Source organism: Salmo trutta, chromosome 40, assembly GCF_901001165.1.
Source record: "Salmo trutta chromosome 40, fSalTru1.1, whole genome shotgun sequence".
Classification (NCBI taxonomy): Eukaryota; Metazoa; Chordata; class Actinopteri; order Salmoniformes; family Salmonidae; genus Salmo; species Salmo trutta.
In genome coordinates this window covers 20,836,880-20,856,302 of record NC_042996.1, presented here as the reverse complement: position 1 = coordinate 20,856,302, position 19,423 = coordinate 20,836,880, and the positions used below count along the sequence as shown (strand labels likewise).

Sequence of the window (19,423 nt, the reverse complement as noted above, 5' to 3'; positions counted from 1 at the left end):
CCAATATTTGCAGCCAACACTAACATTTATACAGCGAGGGTCTGTATTTGCTCAATGTCTGTTAACCATGCCATATTAATGTCTGGAATTGAGTCTGGAATTGGAATGGATGGCTAGGCTATTTCATGATTTGTCTCTCATGATTTGTCTCTATGTATCCTCCTCTTTCTCCTCTCTCTAGCCATCCTATCCTCTCAGACCACAACTGAGAGACAAGCAATTATGTAGAGGCGATTGGGCCCAATTGAACCCATTGACTCTGCTTTCCAAACTAAAAACTGAGTGACTATTTTAATCTCTGGGTGAAACTTCCCATTTCAATGTCCAGGTAGATACCAGAATGTTGCTGAGCTGCACAGGGTTTTTACAAAATGCAATTCATTTCAATAGATACGTGATCGGCACATGTATACAATGTTCTACATATTCACTTTATTATTCCAGCATAATCTGAGATAAGGCATCACATTGGTTCAAATCAGGACAACAAAGAGACAAAAGGCTTGGCTTTCATTTATATGTAGAATACAATTTGACCTTTTTAGCATAAACATCACAGTGTATCATAAAGGCAGCGTCACAGAGAGAGAGAGCAAGACAAGCAACAAATGAAGCAGAAAGGTTGGCCAATATGGGTCACCATGGCCATCGAAACCAATGAGGCCACAGTGAATGGTTTATGATGCAATGATAGGCTTCATGTGGTGAGTCATTGTTTTTACAGTGGATTTTGACACCAAAACAAGTGCAGCAAACTGGAGCCAGGCAGGAAGCTGTGTACTGTATATCCCTGCAGCTATATAGATCCTGTCAGGCTGACCAACCGTCAACACTTCCTCCTCCTACTCACACTGACGCAGCACATTTACTAAATTCATGTTTAAAAAAACGAATCAATGAATTAAATCCTGAGTTACAGGGACTGCTGTCTGTTTGGGCACTCTTCCTCTGTGGTGCTAAAATAAGGTAATAAGGCTTTCATTTTAAATAGTCAGTCAATAGAAACCAACACCAAACGCAAGGCAAGTCACTGGCCAAGACTCTTGAAAATTGTCCCAAAATCTTTGGCTAGACATTTTAAATGGTAAAACCTGTATACTATCAGTTTCCAAAGTGGAAATAAACATGAAACAATTACAAATATCTTCCTAGAAAAAAACACTTATGAAATAATGATATAACATTTTCAAAATAAAGCACACTGTCCCAAGAAAGTTCAATTTACAAAAGTAACACAAGGCACATAGGGTGGATGCCAGTAAACCATAGATTCACAGAATATTGTGGAGATTGTCTACTTTTACCATTAGATACAAGGCCCATACTAGCATGGCGATAAGACTGATTGCGGTGATGGCTTTACCACAGAAAACAGGCCTATTGTGATGACCACTTTACCACATGAACTATTGGTGATCGTCTACACATGACTTACCATAGATACTGATGATTGTCAACACATTTACATTTTAGTCATTTAGCAGACGCTCTTATCCAGAGCGACTTACAGGAGCAATTAGGGTTAAGTGCCTTGCTCAAGGGCACATTGACAGATGGTTCAAATCCCCGAGCCGACTAGGTGAACAAACAACCTTTCGGTTACTGGCCCAACACTCTTAACCACTAGGCTACCTGCTGAAACTCCATTGTGATCTCCTTGCCTGGCTACCCATCCACATTGCGCCAGCCAACTGACGTTTCTTCTCCACGATGAGTCTGGATTTGCCTCCCTCCCCGACAATTTCTAGAATGTGAACACAATCTGACCGGTCCCAGAAACCGATGGGTTGGGCCAGAGCCTGCCTACCTGATGACGTTATCAACTTTGATTCTGATTGGATTGTCTATAACGAATCTAACCAATCACTGATTAATTTGTTTTGAAGTCACACAAACAACTTCTAGGATGCCAATTTCAGACTGACTGTATGTAGCGATTGATAGAGCAGAGGAATTCAATTCAGGGTGAGTGGTCAGGCAAGTGATCTCCCAAGCAGACAAACAGCTCAGTCAGTCTATGAGTGGACCAGTTTGATGCCCTGTCCTGTGTCCAGTATATTGGGAGGGAACCAGCCCAGTTTGAGTCGCCTAAAGCACCTCAGACACACTCCACACATCCAGAGGAGGTTGAGCCCACAGCACCAGTTGGATAGGTGCACCAGAGGATAGATAGCCTGGGGGAAGTGGGTCTTCCAGTGCTTGGCCACGTCACTCCCCGTGGGAAGATGGAGTGTGTAGTCGCTCCAGTGTTTCGACACGCCGTAGGCCGCCGCCACCATCCTGCCCTTCTCCGACCACTGGGTGGCGCTGTGCGGGTTGCAGTTGAACTCCACCCACTCCGAGGTGAAGTCCCCAAGGCGGGGGGCGTCCCCGCCTTCGATGTCGCCGGCGGGGGCGAGCTCGGCCCCTTGCACGGCCACGTAGACTCCCTCCATCCTTCGGACCTCCTTTACCCAGGGCATGGAGTTCTCTGTGTCCAGGACCAGGATGAGACGGGAGGTGAAGCCGCTGTTCTTCTCCTTCCACCACTCCAGCAGCTGCTCCAGACGCAGAGAGTCTCCTCCTGGTAGAGAGAGAAATAAACATTTGAATAACCCCAACCTAGTCTTAGGCTGGGACAAACAAGGAACCATTTGCGAAAAGCTGATATGATCCATATCATAACATGCACAATGTAAACAAAAGGAACGTGAATAGTCAAGTTATTTGTCACATCATCTCTATTGTTATTCTGAATACCATCTACAACGACACGCCTGTATGGCCTATCCCTAGTCTAAGGCACCTAAATCCTGAGTTACAGGGACTGCTGTCTGTTTGGGCACTCTTCCTCTGTGGCAGAAACGTGAACGGTGTACGAGTGTGTATATGTGTGCGTGAGCAGCCTGCGTGATTGAGTGAGAGTGCCAGAGACACCCCCCATCCTGCTCTTCCCAGACCGTTCTGTAAAGCTCCAACGCCAGCCAGGGCCCCGGGTTGTTTTTCCCTCGGCCTCCGCTGCTCAAACACTGTGACACGGGGTATGACAAGCAGTATCCTTCATGAGGATTAATACGGCAGTGTGCTCCATGGCAGGAAGATTAAGAGGTGCCCGTAGATGGAGCCAAGATAAGATATTTCTTTACAGTTTGGGAGCTGCTCAGAAAGGGACTGGTGAAGAGGAGCAATACACTGTGTGGTCGTGACAAACTGATGCTTAATGTACAATTTGGGTTTCAGGGGAGCACCGGGGTGCTACACTGTGGCTGCGTTGATGTTTTGACACATATTACTAGAAGACTTGGTCCGTAGTTAGATCTGTATCTTTAGGAAGACAATACGTACCAGTTTTTTTTACTGACCCTGAACGTTAGGGGTTTAGTAGCTAGTTTGATAAAAGGTTTTAAAAGTTACTGTAATCATAGCTTACAATGCACAGTATGATTAAAATATATTCCTTCCTTAGTCCATTAAAGAATAATTGGGTAATGGGTTAATAATACTAATTAACTACACTCATTACAGCCGACTTGCCCGATGAGCCACGATGACTGTCTGCATGTATTTGATAAGGTTAAGGTGGGTGGTGAGTAAATAAGGACATGAAAGACAAAAAAAGGTAAAAGTAGTCTGGGTTCATGGAGAAAATGAAAAGTTACGAGTGGGAGTACATTAATGGTCAAGTCATGTTTAATTGTCACCGAGCTTGTCTTCGTAGCAGCACCATGCAGTGATAAAGCGTGGGTGTGTGTTGGCAGCCACTGAAGAGAAACTTCAGTTATCACACTGGGAAAATGTTGGACTCTTCATTTCTACTAAGAGTCGCCATGGATTAATGAAAAGTTCAGGCACAAATCACACTTTATTGGTCACATACACGTGTTTAGCAGATGTTATTGCGGGTGTAGCGAAATGCTTGTGTTTCTAGCTCCGACAGTGCAGTAATATCTAACAAGTAATAAGGTGTTCGATATAACACACTGCATCTGGCAGACTACAAAATATGTTGTACTTTTCTCAGAAACAAATGGAAAACTTTAAATTGTTTGTCAAAACAAACATAGTATTCTACCCTCATCATCATGTTTTATTCAAACATATAACCTTAATTTGATCCTGTATTTGTCTTTTTCATGTTTGATCTAGTCTGGAAATAAATAGGTGCAAAATAAACATTGATAGACGATAAGAGACAGAGGAAAGAAGCTTGTGCGTTGAGGAGAGGCAGCCAGCCAGCCAACCAACCAACCATCAAGCCAGCCAGCCACTGTAAGCTATGGTGACCCTCACCTGCCAGTGCCCAGGCCCCGGTGCGCTGCGTATGCCCGCTGTAGAACACCACGTATGTATCATGGCGGGGCCCGTCGGCCGTGCGAAGCTCCAGGAAGGCCTTGAGCTTGGCCTGCAGGGCCTCCAAAGTCACCCCGCTGGTGGAGTAGTCACAGCCAAACGTCTCAATCATGTGGTGGGAGAAGAGGCGCTGCACACTGTTCAACATGCCCGTGGAGCGCACATTCAGCTCCTGCACCTGGACCGGAGGTAGGAGGGTGGGCTGGCCATCTGGCCTGTGGAGGGAAGGATGAGAGGATGAGTGGAGGAAAGGAGGGAATGAGAATGAATATGAAGACAGAATGGCAAGTGGAGATGGAGAGCAGAATTGAAAAGAGGAAGATGAGAATATAGAGTAAGAAAAGGAATAGAGGTGAAGACACTGGCAGTACAGTAGAGATGGAATGTGTGTGTCTGTGTCTAAAATTAGTAAGAATAAAGATGGAGAGGAGTCCTGACCCAACAGCACCACTCGGAGGTCAAGGCAGAGAAATCTGTCTGATCCGACACACCTCTTTCTCTCCATCCCACAGCACCAGGCATGAGGGCAGGAGTCAAGGCTGCCCCAGTCGCTGTCACTCAATATAGCCCCACTCACTCTGTATCTGTCTGTCCCTGTGCCTGGCATTACAACTTTCTCCATTCACTCATATAGACATCTGCATAACTCAAAACATGTCATCTTAAAGCTGAGTTATTATGACCTTGAGAGAGTTATGTTTAAATAATGACTAGATTTTGTCTGAGTAGTTGTATTGAGATGACTGGGGGGCAGTGGATGACATGGCTGTTGGAGGCTGACGTGACAGATGTGTAACTAACCTGGCCTGGGTCTTATCTACACAAAGATGGAAACATATTAGTCTCTCGCTATCCCCTTCCCTCTGTCCTCCCTCTCTAAAAGCCTGTCTCTCTCTCTCTCCCCCCCCCGCACCCTCTCTCACTTTGTCCCTGTCAGACTTTCTTTCCTTTGCTCTCTGTCCCTCGCCATTCCCTTCTTCTCCTCCTCTTTCTCATCTTCCCAAGGGGCCCTCATCATTGTAAAAACATGATCTGAGCCTATCAAACAGTAGATAATACACTGCTATATTCTCAACATGCTCTCTGGTCTCCCGCTGGGGCCTACATCCACAGCCCTGGAATACAGAGCAGATGTATGGGCCTGCATCCGAATCACCACCACAGACAGACTAAGTGCTAACTGCCCCAGCACAGAGATAGAGTCAGAGTCTGAAATGGCACCCTATACCCTACATAGTGCACTACTTTTGACTAAAGCCCTATGGGTCCTAGTCAAAGGGATAAGGGTGCCATGTCGGACAGAGTGGTCCTGCCTGGTCGTAAACACATCTTCCACCCACAGCCACTTAGTATGCCAGGGAGAGAGCAGCCTCAGGGGGGAAACATTAGGGTCATGTTTATGCATGGCTATTGGGATATTTTTCCACTTGGTTTGTCCAGTGAGGGTATTGAAATTATGGTCTGTCCCGCTGGATGCTGTAAAGTTAAGGTATTTTTTTTACTTTGGTGCAGGGAAGATTGATGATTGTGGAGATGAAGAAAGTGAATGTGGGTCTGTGTGTGTGAGGTCTGTGTACATGTGTATACTGAATTGTGTGTGCGTCAGGGTTTCCATTAAGAAAATGTGGCGCCTGACTTTTGATCGGCAGCATTTTAATTTAACAGACATTTGAGAAATTTACCGGACCCATATGCATTGGGCGCTTAACATGATTAGGGCGTCCACCCACTGACAAAAATCACATTTCGATGATTTATCGTCACAGAACATGCAACTCGAGGATGAAACAGCGTGCGTCCTTCTTACCGAATTCCAATGCGCACTTTGAAGATTTCATTTTTTTATTTCACCTTTATTTAACCAGGTAGGCAAGTTGAGAACAAGTTCTCATTTACAATTGCGACCTGGCCAAGATAAAGCAAACACATACAACAACACAGAGTTACACATGGAGTAAAACAAACATACAGTAAATAATACAGTAGAAAAATAAGTCTATATACAATGTGAGCAAATGAGGTGAAATAAGGGAGGTAAAGGCAAAAAGGCCACGGTGGCGAAGTAAATACAATATAGCAATTAAAACACTGGAATGGTAGATTTGCAGTGGAAGAAAGTGCAAAGTAGAAATAATGGGGTGCAAAAGAGCAAAATAAATAAATAAATAAATACAGTAGGGGAAGAGGTAGTTGTTTGGGCTAAATTATAGATGGGCTATGTACAGGTGCAGTAATCTGTGAGCTGCTCTGACAGCTGGTGCTTAAAGCTAGTGAGGGAGATAAGTGTTTCCAGTTTCAGAGATTTTTGTAGTTTGTTGCAGTCATTGGCAGCAGAGAACTGGAAGGAGAGGCGGCCGAAGGAGGAATTGGCTTTGGGGGTGACCAGAGAGATATACCTGCCGGAGTGCGTGCTACAGGTGGGTGCTGCTATGGTGACCAGCGAGCTGAGATAAGGGGGGACTTTACCTAGCAGGGTCTTGTAGATGACCTGGAGCCAGTGGGTTTGGCGACAAGTATAAAGCGAGGGCCAGCCAACGAGAGCGTACAGGTCGCAGTGTTGGGTAGTATATGGGGCTTTGGTGAAAAAACGGATGGCACTGTGATAGACTGCATCCAGTTTGCTAAGTAGAGTGTTGGAGGATATTTTGTAAATGACATCGCCGAAGTCAAGGATCGGTAGGATGGTCAGTTTTACGAGGGTATGTTTGGCAGCATGAGTGAAGGATGCTTTGTTGCGAAATAGGAAGCCAATTCTAGATTTAACTTTGGATTGGAGATGTTTGATGTGAGTCTGGAAGGATAGTTTACAGTCTAACCAGACACCTAGGTATTTGTAGTTGTCCACATATTCTAAGTCAGAACTGTCCAGAGTAGTGATGCTGGACGGACGGGCAGGTGCAGGCAGCGATCGGTTGAAAAGCATGCATTTAGTTTTACTTGTATTTAAGAGCAGTTGGAGGCCACGGAAGGAGAGTTGTATGGCATTGAAGCTCGTCTGGAGGGTTGTTAACACAGTGTCCAAAGAAGGGCCAGAAGTATACAGAATGGTGTCGTCTGCAAAGAGGTGGATCAGAGACTCACCAGCAGCAAGAGACATCACGGATGTATACAGTGAAGAGAGTCGGCCCAAGAATAGAACCCTGTGGCACCCCCATAGAGACTGCCAGAGGCCCGGACAACAGGCCCTCCGATTTGACACACTGAACTCTATCAGAGAAGTAGTTGGTGAACCAGGCGAGGCAATCATTTGAGAAACCAAGGCTATTGAGTCTGCCGATGAGGATGTGGTGATTGGCAGGGTCCAAAGCCTTCGCCAGGTCAATGAATACGGCTGCACAGTATTGTTTCTTATCGATGGCGGTTAAGATATCGTTTAGGACCTTGAGCGTGGCTGAGGTGCACCCATGACCAGCTCTGAAACCAGATTGCATAGCGGAGAAGGTGCGGTGGGATTCGAAATGGTCGGTAATCTGTTTGTTGACTTGGCTTTCGAAGACCTTAGAAAGGCAGGGTAGGATAGATATAGGTCTGTAGCAGTTTGGGTCAAGAGTGTCCCCCCCTTTGAAGAGGGGGATGACCACAGCTGCTTTCCAATCTTTGGGAATCTCAGACGACACAAAAGAGAGGTTGAACAGGCTAGTAATAGGGGTTGCAACAATTTCAGCGGATAATTTTTTAAAGAAAGGGTCTAGATTGTCTAGCCCGGCTGATTTGTAGGGGTCCATATTTTGCAGCTCTTTCAGAACATCAGCTGACTGGATTTGGGAGAAGGAGAAATGGGGAAGGCTTGGGCGAGTTGCTGTGGGGGGTGCAGTGCTGTTGACCGGGTTAGGGGTAGCCAGGTGGAAAGCATGGCCAGCCCTAGAAAAATGCTTATTGAAATTTTCAATTATAGTGGATTTATCGGTGGTGACAGAGTTTCTTATCCTCAGTGCAGTGGGCAGCTGGGAGGAGGTGCTCTTATTCTCCAAGGACTTTACAGTGTCCCAGAACTTTTTTGAGTTTGTGTTGCAGGAAGCAAATTTCTGCTTGAAAAAGCTAGCCTTGGCTTTTCTAACTGCCTGTGTATATTGGTTTCTAACTTCCCTAAAAAAGGTGCATATCACGGGGGCTGTTAGATGCTAATGCAGAACGCCACAGGATGTTTTTGTGTTGGTTAAGGGCAGTCAGGTCTGGAGAGAACCAAGGGCTATATCTGTTCCTGGTTCTAAATTTCTTGAATGGGGCATATTTATTTAAGATGGTGAGGAAGGCATTTAAAAAAAATAACCAGGCATCCTCTACTGACGGGATGAGGTCAATATCCTTCCAGGATACCAGGGCCAGGTCGATTAGAAAGGCCTGCTCGCTGAAGTGTTTCAGGGAGCGTTTGACAGTGATGAGTGGAGGTCGTTTGACCGCTGACCCATTACGGATGCAGGCAATGAGGCAGGGATCTCTGAGATCTTGGTTGAAAACAGCAGAGGTGTATTTAGAGGGCAAGTTGGTTAGGATGATATCTATGAGGGTGCCCGTGTTTACGGTTTGGGGTGGTACCTGGTAGGTTCATTGATAATTTGTGTGAGATTGAGAGCATCAAGCTTAGATTGTAGGATTGCTAGGGTGTTAAGCATGTCCCAGTTTAGGTCACCTAGCAGCACGAGTTCTGAAGATAGATGGGGGGCAATCAGTTCACATATGGTGTCCAGAGCACAGCTGGGGGCAGAGGGCCAACGAGTGTTGAGCGTTCGTACATTTATCAGTTATTCTGCACTCTGGCACACTAACGAGAGTGCTCTGAAATCGGAGTAGATAGCCAGAATTAACAATGTCCATTGAAACGCACAACTACTATAACACTTAGCTAAGAATTATGTGAACAATCAAGTCAATAAATATCTGGTAGTTGGTTAGTTAATATACTGCCTGGCAAGTTCGATGTATTAGTAGCCAACTAACGTTAGGTAATACTGGTACATACTGCTGTAATGCTATGCGGTGTGTAAGGATAGCATAGCTAACAAATTGTCAGCCAACATAAGTTATTTGAAAGTCATGACTTTACTACATAGTAAACATTTTCTTAACATTTGTGATAATTAGTTAAAGCAATTAATTTATATCCGCTCACGTCGGACTTCGGCTGTATATTTTCCGCCATTTTCTTCAAATCAAAACTACACCCATTTTCTGAAGTATTGCATTATGGGCCCTAAAAGCACAGAAATAGTGTACACTGCTTGAATACTTCGTATTTAAGCGAATTTGGTACGACATCGGGAACTTTTTGCATACTAACTATAACCAATTCACTCAATTCACGTCACAAATAGTATGGTTAGTGTGAGTATTCGAACACAGTTTAGGATTGTGCCTTTGGCTACTGGACAATGAAAGAAAGTTGATTTGAAAACCAATAGAACATGTATGTATGTATGTATGTATGTATGTATGTATGTATGTATGTATGTATGTATGTATGTATGTATGTATACACACACACACACATACATACATACATACATACATACATACATACATACATACATACGTGTGTGCAGTTGAAGTTGGAAGTTTACATACACCTTAGCCAAATACATTTAACTTCATCAGGGTAGGGGGCAGTATTTTGACGTCCGGATGAAAAGCGTGCCTGTAGTAAACTGCCTGCTACTCAGGCCCAGAAGGTAGGATATGCATATTCTTATTAGTAGATTTGGATAGACAACACTCTGAAGTTTCTAAAACTGTTTGAATGATGTCTGTGAGTATAACAGAACTCATATGGCAGGCAAAAACCTGAGGGAAAAAAAACAACCAGGAAGTGTGGAAATCTGAGGTTTGTAGTTTTCCAAGTGATTGCCTATCTAATACACAGTGTCTGTGGGGTCATTTTGCACTTCCTAACGCTTCCACTAGATGTCAACAGTCTTTAGAACATTGTTTCATGCATCTACTGTGAATGGGGAGAGAATAAGAGCATATGGAGTCAGATGACTGAGAAAATGACATGAGCTCAATCTCGCGTGCTCCCGTGAGAGTTAGGTGTTCCTTTTCATTTCTGAAGACAAAGGAATCGTCCGGTTGGAATATTATGGAAGATTTATGATAAAAACATCCTAAAGATTGATTCTATACATCGTTTGACATGTTTCTACGAACTGTAATATAACTTTTTTGACTTTTCGTCTGACGTTACTGCGTGAACACAGTGCATTTGGATTACTCCACTGAACACGCAAACAAAATGGAGGTATTTGGACATAAAGATGAACACTATCGAGCAAAACAAACATTTATTCTGGAACTGGGATTCCTGGGAGTGCATTCCGATGAAGATCATCAAAGGTAAGTGAATATTTATAATGTTATTTGTGACTTCTGTTGACTCCAAAATGGCGGGTATCTGTATGGCTTCTTTTGGTGTCTGAGTGCTGTACTCAGATTATTACAAAGTTTGCTTTCGCTGTAAAGCTTTTTTTTAAATCTGACACAGTGGTTGAATTAAGGAGAAGTGTATCTATAATTCTTTGAATAACAGTTGTACATTTTATCAACGTTTATGATGAGTATTTCTGTAAATTGATGTGCTCATTCACCGAAAGTTTTGGGAGGCAAAACATTTCTGAACATTACATGCCAATGTAAAATGGGGTTTTTGGATATAAATATGAACTTTATCGAGCAAAACATACATGTATTGTGTAACATGAAGTCCTATGACTGCCATCTGATGAAGATCATTTTAGCTGTATTTCTGTTTTTTTGTGACGACTCTCCTTGCTTGGAAAATGGCTGTGTGGTTTTTCTTGTCTAGGCGCTGTCCTAACATAATCTAATGTTATGCTTTCGCCGTAAAGCCTTTTTGAAATCGGACACTGTGGTTGGATTAATGGAAAGTGTATCTTTAAAATGGGATATAATAGTTGTATGTTTGAGAAATTTGAATTATGAGATTTTTATTGTTTTGAATTTGGCGCCCTGCTATTTCACTGGCTGTTGAATAGTGTGTTGGCGTCACGCTAGCGTCCCACCTACCCCAGAGAGGTTAAATTCAGTTTTATATAGTTCCTGACATTTAATCCTAGTAAAGTTCCCTGTCTTAGGTCAGTTAGGATCACCACTTTAATTTAAGAATGTGAAATGTCAGAATAATAGTAGAGAATGATTTATTTCAGCTTTTATTTATTTCATCACATTCCCAGTGGGTCAGAAGTTTACATACACTCAATTAGTATTTGGTAGCATTGCCTTTAAATTGTTTAACTTGGGTCAAATGTTTTGGGTAGCCTTTCCACAAGCTTCCCACAATAAGTTGGATGAATTTTGGCCCATTCCCCCTGACAGAGCTGTAACTGAGTCAGGTTTGTAGGCCTCCTTGCTCGCACGGGCTTTTTCAGTTCTGCACACACATTTTCTATAGGATTGAGGTAAGGGCTTTGTGATGGCCACTCCAATACCTTGACTTTGTTGTCCTTAAGCCATTTTGCCACAACTTTGGAAGTATGCTTGGGATCATTGTCCATTTGGAAGACCCATTTGCAACCAAGCTTTAACTTCCTGACTGATGTCTTGACATGTTCCTTCAATATATCCACATAATTTTCCTTCCTCATGAAGCCATCTATTTTGTGAAGTGCACCAGTCCCTCCTGCAGCAAACCACCCCCACAACATGATGCTGCCACCCCCGTGCTTCACAGTTGGGATGATGTTCTTCGGCTTGCAAGCCTTCCCCTTTTTCTTTTAAACATAACGATGGTCATTATGGCCAAACATATCTATTTTTGTTTCATCAGACCAGAGGACATTTCTCCAAAAAGTACGATATTTGTCCCCATGTGCAGTTGCAAACTGTAGTCTGGCTTTTTTTAATGGCAGTTTTGGAGCAGTGGCTTCTTCCTTGCTGAGCGGCTTTTCAGGTTGAGTCGATATAGGACTCGTTTTACTGTGGATATAGATTTTTTTGTACCTGAAATGCACAAGGTCTTCTACTCCGACAATTAATCCACACATAAAACTGCCAACCGAATCGTTTCTAGTCATCTCTCCTCCTTCCAGGCTTTCAACTTATATGGTGATTGGCATCAACACTTTTACCACGACACCGGCAAAACATTTAGTCTTTCAATCACCCACGTGGGTATAACCAATGAGGAGATGGCACGTGGGTACCTGCTTCTATAAACCAATGAGGAGATGGGAGAGGCAGGACTTTCAGTGCGATCTGCGTCAGAAATAGAAAGGAGTTCTATTTGAGCCCTTGGCATCGCAGACGCTCGTTGGCGCGCGCGAGCAGTGTGGGTGCAATAATTGAATAACATGGATTTCTAAATGTATTTTGCGACGCTCGCGCACGCAACGTGTCCGGTCTGGTCAGCATGTAAGTGTATGTAAACTTCCGACTTCAACTGTATATACGGGTTCATGCAGAGGGGGAGATCTTCATGGGCTATACTCGGCCTTGTCTCAGTTGGTGGTTTGAAGATATCCCTCCAGTGGTGTGGGGGCTGTGCTTTGGCAAAGTAGGTTGGGTTATATCCTGCCTGGTTGGCCCTGTCCGGGGAATTCGTCGGACGGGGCCACAGTGTCTCCTGACCCCTCCTGTCTCAGCCTCCAGTATTTATGCTGCAATAGTTTGTGTCAGGGGGCTAGGGTCAGTCTGTTATATCTGGAGTATTTCTCCTGTCTTATCCGGTGTCCTGTGTGAATTTAAGTATGCTCTCTCTAATTCTCTCTTTCTTTTTCTCTCGGAGGACCTGAGCCCTAGGACCATGCCTCAGGACTACCTGGCCTGATGACTACTTGCTGTCCCCAGTCCACCTGGTCGTGCTGCTGCTCCAGTTTCAACTGTTCTGCCTGCGGCTATGGAACCCTGACCTGCTCACCGGACATGCTACCTTGTCCCGGACCTGCCGCTTTCGACTCTAACTCTAACTGATCGGCTATGAAAAGCTAACTAACATTTACTCCTGAGGTGCTGACCTGTTGCACCCTCTACAACCACTGTGATTATTATTATTATTATTATTATTATTATTATTATTATTATTATTAGACCCTGCTGGTCATCTATGGACGTTTGAACATCTTGGCCATGTACTGTTATAATCTCCACCCGGCACAGCCAGAAGAGGACTGGCCACCCCTCAGAGCCTGGTTCCTCTCTAGGTTTCTTCCTAGGTTCCTCCCTTTCTAGGGAGTTTTTAATAGCCACCATGCTTCTACATCGGCATTGCTTGCTGTTTGGGGTTTTAGGCTGGGTTCCTGTATAGCACTTTGTGACATCAGCTGATGTAAAAAGGGCTTTATAAATACATTTCATTGATTGATTGTGTGTACGGTTATATACCTGCTGTAGCTGGTAGGGACGACCACAGCGTAGCCCACAGATGTGCCCCCCAGGCAGCTGCCCAGCTCATGGAAGAGCCCGTGGGCCAGAGACTCCAGAGGGATGACCACCAGGAACACACTCATGAACACAGCATTGGAGGGCTGCAACACAAGAGAACATTTCATTTGTGATTTATTTTTCAATGTATTGAAGCACAAGATAATTTTGCTATTTAGATACACACATAAAAAAAAATCCATCACAAGGCTTCAGCTCAAAACACCCTTCAAACACAGTCAAGTGAAGCTGTGGGAATGGGTGAGAATGAAGCCTTTTCAAAGATAGTCTAAGTGAATTCAAGGCCACAATCTATAGGCCTACCCAATGGACTCTATTATACAAATTCACCAAGCTGTTAAAATTCAGTAAATACACAACTAAATAATTTTATGATATTGCCATGACGATTTCCACATAGCCTTGTTACATTCACATTTGCAATTAAAATCCTCATTAAAACTCATTTTTCCTCAATCCGACTTGTCCAATTAGCGAGGCACCAGCAAGGTTACCACATCAGAACTCCCTACTTCATTATTAGCGAGTCAGTTTTGGATGGAGGCAGCAGACCTCTTGTTAAATTCAGCTACGACTGCCCAAGGTCTCACAGCTGGTCCATCATCATCATCATCTCCCCAGTCCTCATTTGACAAAGCAACACTGAAGCTCTTATTCAATCCCAGCATTCAAGCCCTTTTAACGTAGAGCAAGGCTATAGGCCTAGATTATAGAAACAATTCAAGGCTATAGTTAGGCCTATATGTTTGGTAACACGGACACTGAATTGTATATTTGACTTTAAATGTTTAAGAGTGTGTGGGTGGGTTGAGTAAGTATTCTTGCTTAAAGACATGCTCCAGTACTTTGGCAACTAAGAAATATATTTTTTAAAACCTCCCACTTTGGGCTGGATGTGTCAATGTGTAGTTCATACATGCATAATCTATGAGCAGAATTACTGTCACCTTAACTAGCTACGAAATACCAAGTTTGAAAGCGACTGCTTCTTGAAGCTGTGCCGTGCCATTTTCATCACATTCCCCCCCCCCCCCCCCCCCCACATGGGCCAGCCTAGAGCAATTAGAGTTCAAGCCAATAAGATTCAGCCCCTCGCATTTGAGTGACAGCTAGCAAGGCACCTGCCCATCGTTATCCAGCGGTTGCAGTGTGGGCCCAACGGCTCAGTGAACACAGAAGAGAGAGAGCAAGAGAGAGAGAGAGCAATGACGTGGTGCACATAGCTGCACATGTGATGTAGTACGCAATTTTTGTGGGCCACTTTTGGCTCGTGAGTAATATTTTCAAAACTACCGGCTAAAAAGTATACAAAGGTACAGGAGAATGTCTTTAAGGTTAGTTCCAATTCACTTCAGCAAGCCATGACAACACCCACCATCTCTGATTGGTTCTGAAATAGTTTCTGTAGTTATTTGTTTCTAAGATAAGCATTCCTGAAACATTATTTTGTTGAAAAGACTATTTGAACTCTGAGAAATTAAGCTAATTGATTACACCCAAATTGGCCATTTCAATCATAGGATTCATATAATATTCATTAAGTATAATACCCAACATCCGATTTGGACAAAACCACTTAAAATTACTAAGAGGTGAGGAATCCAAATAAATAGTCAAAAGCCACCAATGTACCCCACCCAAAACAAGCTCACCCCAACCGCCAGTATACAGTATCAGTTGTCTATGTTTGGCAAGTATTATGAAGCTGTGGCTAGGAGTATTGTTTATTCATCCTATGTATGTATTGTGAATTTGGTGATGTTTTTTTCCCCTTTCCTGTTCAGAGAAATTAGCCATTGAAGTCGCTCGCATTTCCCCCATAAATGAGTGTGAAAGTACCAGCTTTTGCTCACTAGATGCTGCTCTTCATGCTCGTACTGCCACAGCCTTTTATTAATTTTGCAGGTCTCTTGTGCTTCCTAAAGGTAGTTTTTATCCCAATATCAAATCATTTGAGTAACAATTGATTGTTACTCAAATTAAAATGGTCAAAGATAACCAAAAATAGATTCTTAGCAAAGAGCAATTTCTCAACAAGAAATTTGTTAGGATTGTCTGGGAGTGGTCTGAGTGGGGAGGGGGAAAACTGAAAACTTGCTGAGAGATTTGGAACTGTTTCTTATTGGTCTACTTACTAATTTACTGCCTGATGATGTCAACAGTCAGGCCAAATCTCCATCCCACCAAAAGAGGCAGAAATTCAAGGTGGCCTTTTCAGCTTTTACAACCTCATAGCGTGGAAATATATTAAACACAGAAAAATCACATTTTTCACTGCACAGGGCCTTTAAATGGACCCATTGCAACTTTAGGTAGAAAACCAACAGCTTTTGCTCATGATTAAAATAAATGGTGGGGTCATAGCTTAAAGGGATACAGCGAGATTCTGACAATTTGTTTTTCTACCTACCTAGGCTATGTCTCTGCATGCAGTATGAAGGAAATTACAAGCAGTTTTTTTTCGCGAACCAATGATGACGCAACTCGCCTAGCGTTAGCGCAATAACTGGAAGTCTACAGGTACAGTAGCATAAGCTGGCTGGAGATCTTATATGACGTGGCAAATAGTTGGACATGCCTCAGCGTAGCCTGTTATGCTAATAGCAGATTACAAGGTAAAGCTAAATTAGGGCTAAATAACTTATGGCTCTTTATGTAAGGAGATAGGCATATTAAAGAGCTAATTCACTTGGTCACAGTTGAGAGCAGAAGCAGCTCTCCTCTCCAGCTTGGGACTGTCTTGTGAATGCATGCCAGGCCTCTAGCAAGCGTCAGTCTCTGGGGTTTATGACGTGAAGCTTGATGTTTCAATGTTGATGATGCTACTCGCCTTGCTTTGTTATTAGGCTATGCAGCTATCATGGTCAGGTCTGTCTCAAATAAGATAATTCAAATCTTCTCAATGATTTAAATCTTCTCAATGAGGCAAAACCAAAATAAAATGAAAAGCTCAGATCAATCACTCAATCCACTGATCAATCAGCTAACGGATTTATCAATCCATCTTTTCATTCATTAGTTTAACATATATTACCCTGCCAGTTCACCATGTAGCATCTTACCTGCCAGGACACAGCTGCCAGAATTGCTGTGGACACCAGGCTGAAGAAGACCAGGCGTTCAGAGATCAGGCAGAAGTGTCTCATCCCCCGCGAGGCCATGACCCGGTCCAGGCTTCGTGTGTCTGACTTCTGGACTGAGTGCACCTTCTGACAGTCACTCAGCTTGGTGTGGAAGCCCCACAGTGTGATCAGCAGCACCACGTGGCAGACTGTCCAGAACAGGCCAAACACACAGAATCCAGGGATCACCAGGTACCACAGTTCTAGATGGCTCATCTTTAGAGCGGCTAGGACGAAGAAGGCCATCTCCACAAGCCCCAGGGGGAGCAGGGAGAGTCGACACCAGACACGTCCCCAGGAAAGCAGGGGCAGCCAGCGCTCGGTGGCCCCTAGGCTGCTGAAGTAGATGTCCAAGAGGGGTTCACAGATCAGACGGCCCAGGTAGCAGCCCAGGGCGAAGGGGTTGGTGGTTATCCTCACGGCCTTGAAAAACAGCAGGGAGGTGACCAGGGTGAAGCAGGCCAAGTTGGGCAGGGCTAGGAGGGACTTGACACGCAGGCCCACGATCACAGCCCCCAGCGCCACCACTAGGGCAATGAAGGCCATAGATTTGTGCATCAGCATGGTGGTGCTGGCAATGCCAAAGCCCAGGAGTTCTAGAAGCTCCTCAGATGAGAGCAGGGTGGGTTTATAGTGAACGCAGCCCGTTATCCTATCTGTTAAGGCCCACACTGTCCTCAAAGCCACACTAGCCAGCAGCAGGTAGTTAGTAGCCTGCTCCTTCACATTCTCCTCCAGCGAGGGACTATTGAGGAAGCACAGGAGGCCCAGAAGGAAGCTAAACCACAGGTGGAAGAGGCTGAGACTGGCCCCCTCCATGGAGAAGTAGTAGTAAAGGATGCTGGCGATGCCCAGGACAAAGAGACCCAGGATGAAGATGACAAGGATCATGGGCTCGTCCGTCTGTTCCCAGCGCACGTACAGGCCCAGGCATACTGCCACCATCAGGTTGAAACTGGACAGGTAACTCAGGCAACGCAGGCAACGCACCAACGACCACATGCCCACCTCCCCGCCGGGCGCAGGCCCGCTATCCTCCTCCGGCTCCAGGCGTGACATGGCTGCGTAGAGACAGTGGCTGGGGCTGTAACAGCTCCTCCTGAACATTCAACTGGGGGGACTCATGATTCAATGATCAGGTATGTCACTGACAGTAGCAAGCTCGTGTAGGTTTTGTAACAGACTGGGGCACTTGAATTTAGGCAACATTATGGATGAGATCGATGAAATAGGCTACTCAGCCGCTGTGAAAGGAGAACATATTTTGGGAATGTGAAAAATATGTACATTAATTATCATCAACAATCATCCTAGTTTAGCTGTCATATGTGGGCTGGATGACAAGCAAGTAAACAAACCGTTTTAATTATCACAGCAATAAACATTGACACTCACCAGTTGCTATTGACAGAAGATTAGAGACAGTCAGCAAGCTAGCTAGCTAGCTAGGTGCTTCTGTCAATAGCACAAGAACGGCTAGCACATAGCACAAGAACGCCATAGTACAACAATAATGGCTAGTAGCTAGCTAGTTAGTTAGTTAGTTACGCTGCGTCGTAAGGTTAAGTAAGTGATGACATCTCACGCAATTCCAGAGGCATCACAGTAAAACATCTTAAAATCATCAAATGTATTCACAAATAACCATCGATGACAAAACGAAAGATGAATCTTGAGTTGCTTACCCTTGTCTAAAAACTTTTTTCGTTTCTAGTTCGTGATGTTTCCGGACTCCAAACTACGGCAAAGATAAGGAGACAAACACTGTTGGGATTTTGCGTTTGCAGCGAAATCAAATGTGGTTTCAGAGCAGGTTGTCCCTCTCAATAAATTATTATTCCATTAGAGGTGACATCAAGGAAAAATAATTATTTATCAATCAATAAAGATAATTGAAAAAATGTCATTTTAACATTCATTGATAAGAAAATACTACCACCTCAAGCATATACTCATTGCATCCACATCCATTGTGTGTCCTCCATGGTCTGTGAAGATATCTCAGTGGCATAGTGGTGCCAAGGGGCACATCTCAAATGACACCTCAAATATGAACTTTTCCACATACGGTACTGTAGCTCTAGTAAAATAGTACACTATATGGGAATAGCCAAAGAGAGATTACACTGGTTAATTATGATACTTTCTGGAAAATGATTATGTGGAGTAGTGTGACTTTATCTCAACAGGGGCACTGTGGAGGCGGGGGTCTATTCGTTTTCAATTTTTTCTCTCTGTGTTGTTGGGAAGGGCCCGTAAATAAGCATTTCACTGTTGTTTACGAAGCATTTGTAAAATGTTATTTGATTCGTTTTTTTTTCTGACTGACTGACTACTGTGGGTATAATAATGCACATACAGATACAGCCGGAGTCCTCCCTCCCTCCCACACATCACTGTGAAGCTCACAGAGCCAAGAAATGTCTGAGCTGGAGACTGGAGACAAAATACATAACACAGCCGTGGCCCTCATAGAGAATCATATCAACCTACTGTAATTGGAGGGATTTAGGGCCCTGAGTTTTCCCCCACCGTTTCATATGATGACATGAGCTGGAAAACTCTAGACCGTAGTTATGAGC

General features: G+C 44.0%; 1 protein-coding gene across 2 annotated transcripts; it reads right to left on the bottom strand.

The window, feature by feature from the left end:
* Positions 1-410: 410 nt before the first annotated feature.
* On the bottom strand, positions 411-18,614 carry LOC115180041 (transmembrane protein 168-A). Of its 2 annotated transcripts, none has more exons than XM_029741932.1 (5): positions 18,527-18,614; positions 16,782-18,085; positions 13,660-13,802; positions 4,270-4,544; positions 411-2,563 (listed from the first exon to the last, which is right to left on the bottom strand). In XM_029741932.1, exons 2-5 carry the CDS (start codon positions 17,946-17,948, stop codon positions 2,016-2,018), a joined length of 2,133 nt encoding a protein of 710 aa, XP_029597792.1. In that variant the 5' UTR covers positions 17,949-18,085; positions 18,527-18,614; the 3' UTR covers positions 411-2,015. The 2 variants fall into 2 exon arrangements, with proteins under 2 accessions (XP_029597792.1, XP_029597793.1); XM_029741933.1 differs by having other exon boundaries at positions 18,237-18,534.
* Between the last annotated feature and the right edge of the window lie 809 nt (positions 18,615-19,423).

Coding starts and splice junctions, on each gene's coding strand:
- LOC115180041 (XM_029741932.1), bottom strand. CDS start 17,948: ATGTTCAGGAGGAGCTGTTACAGCCCCAGCCACTGTCTCTACGCAGCC. Junction 4,545..13,659: donor GTCCCTACCAGCTACAGCAG/GTATATAACCGT, acceptor TTCCCTCCACAG/GCCAGATGGCCAGCCCACCC. Junction 2,564..4,269: donor CGGGGCCTGGGCACTGGCAG/GTGAGGGTCACC, acceptor TCTCTCTACCAG/GAGGAGACTCTCTGCGTCTG.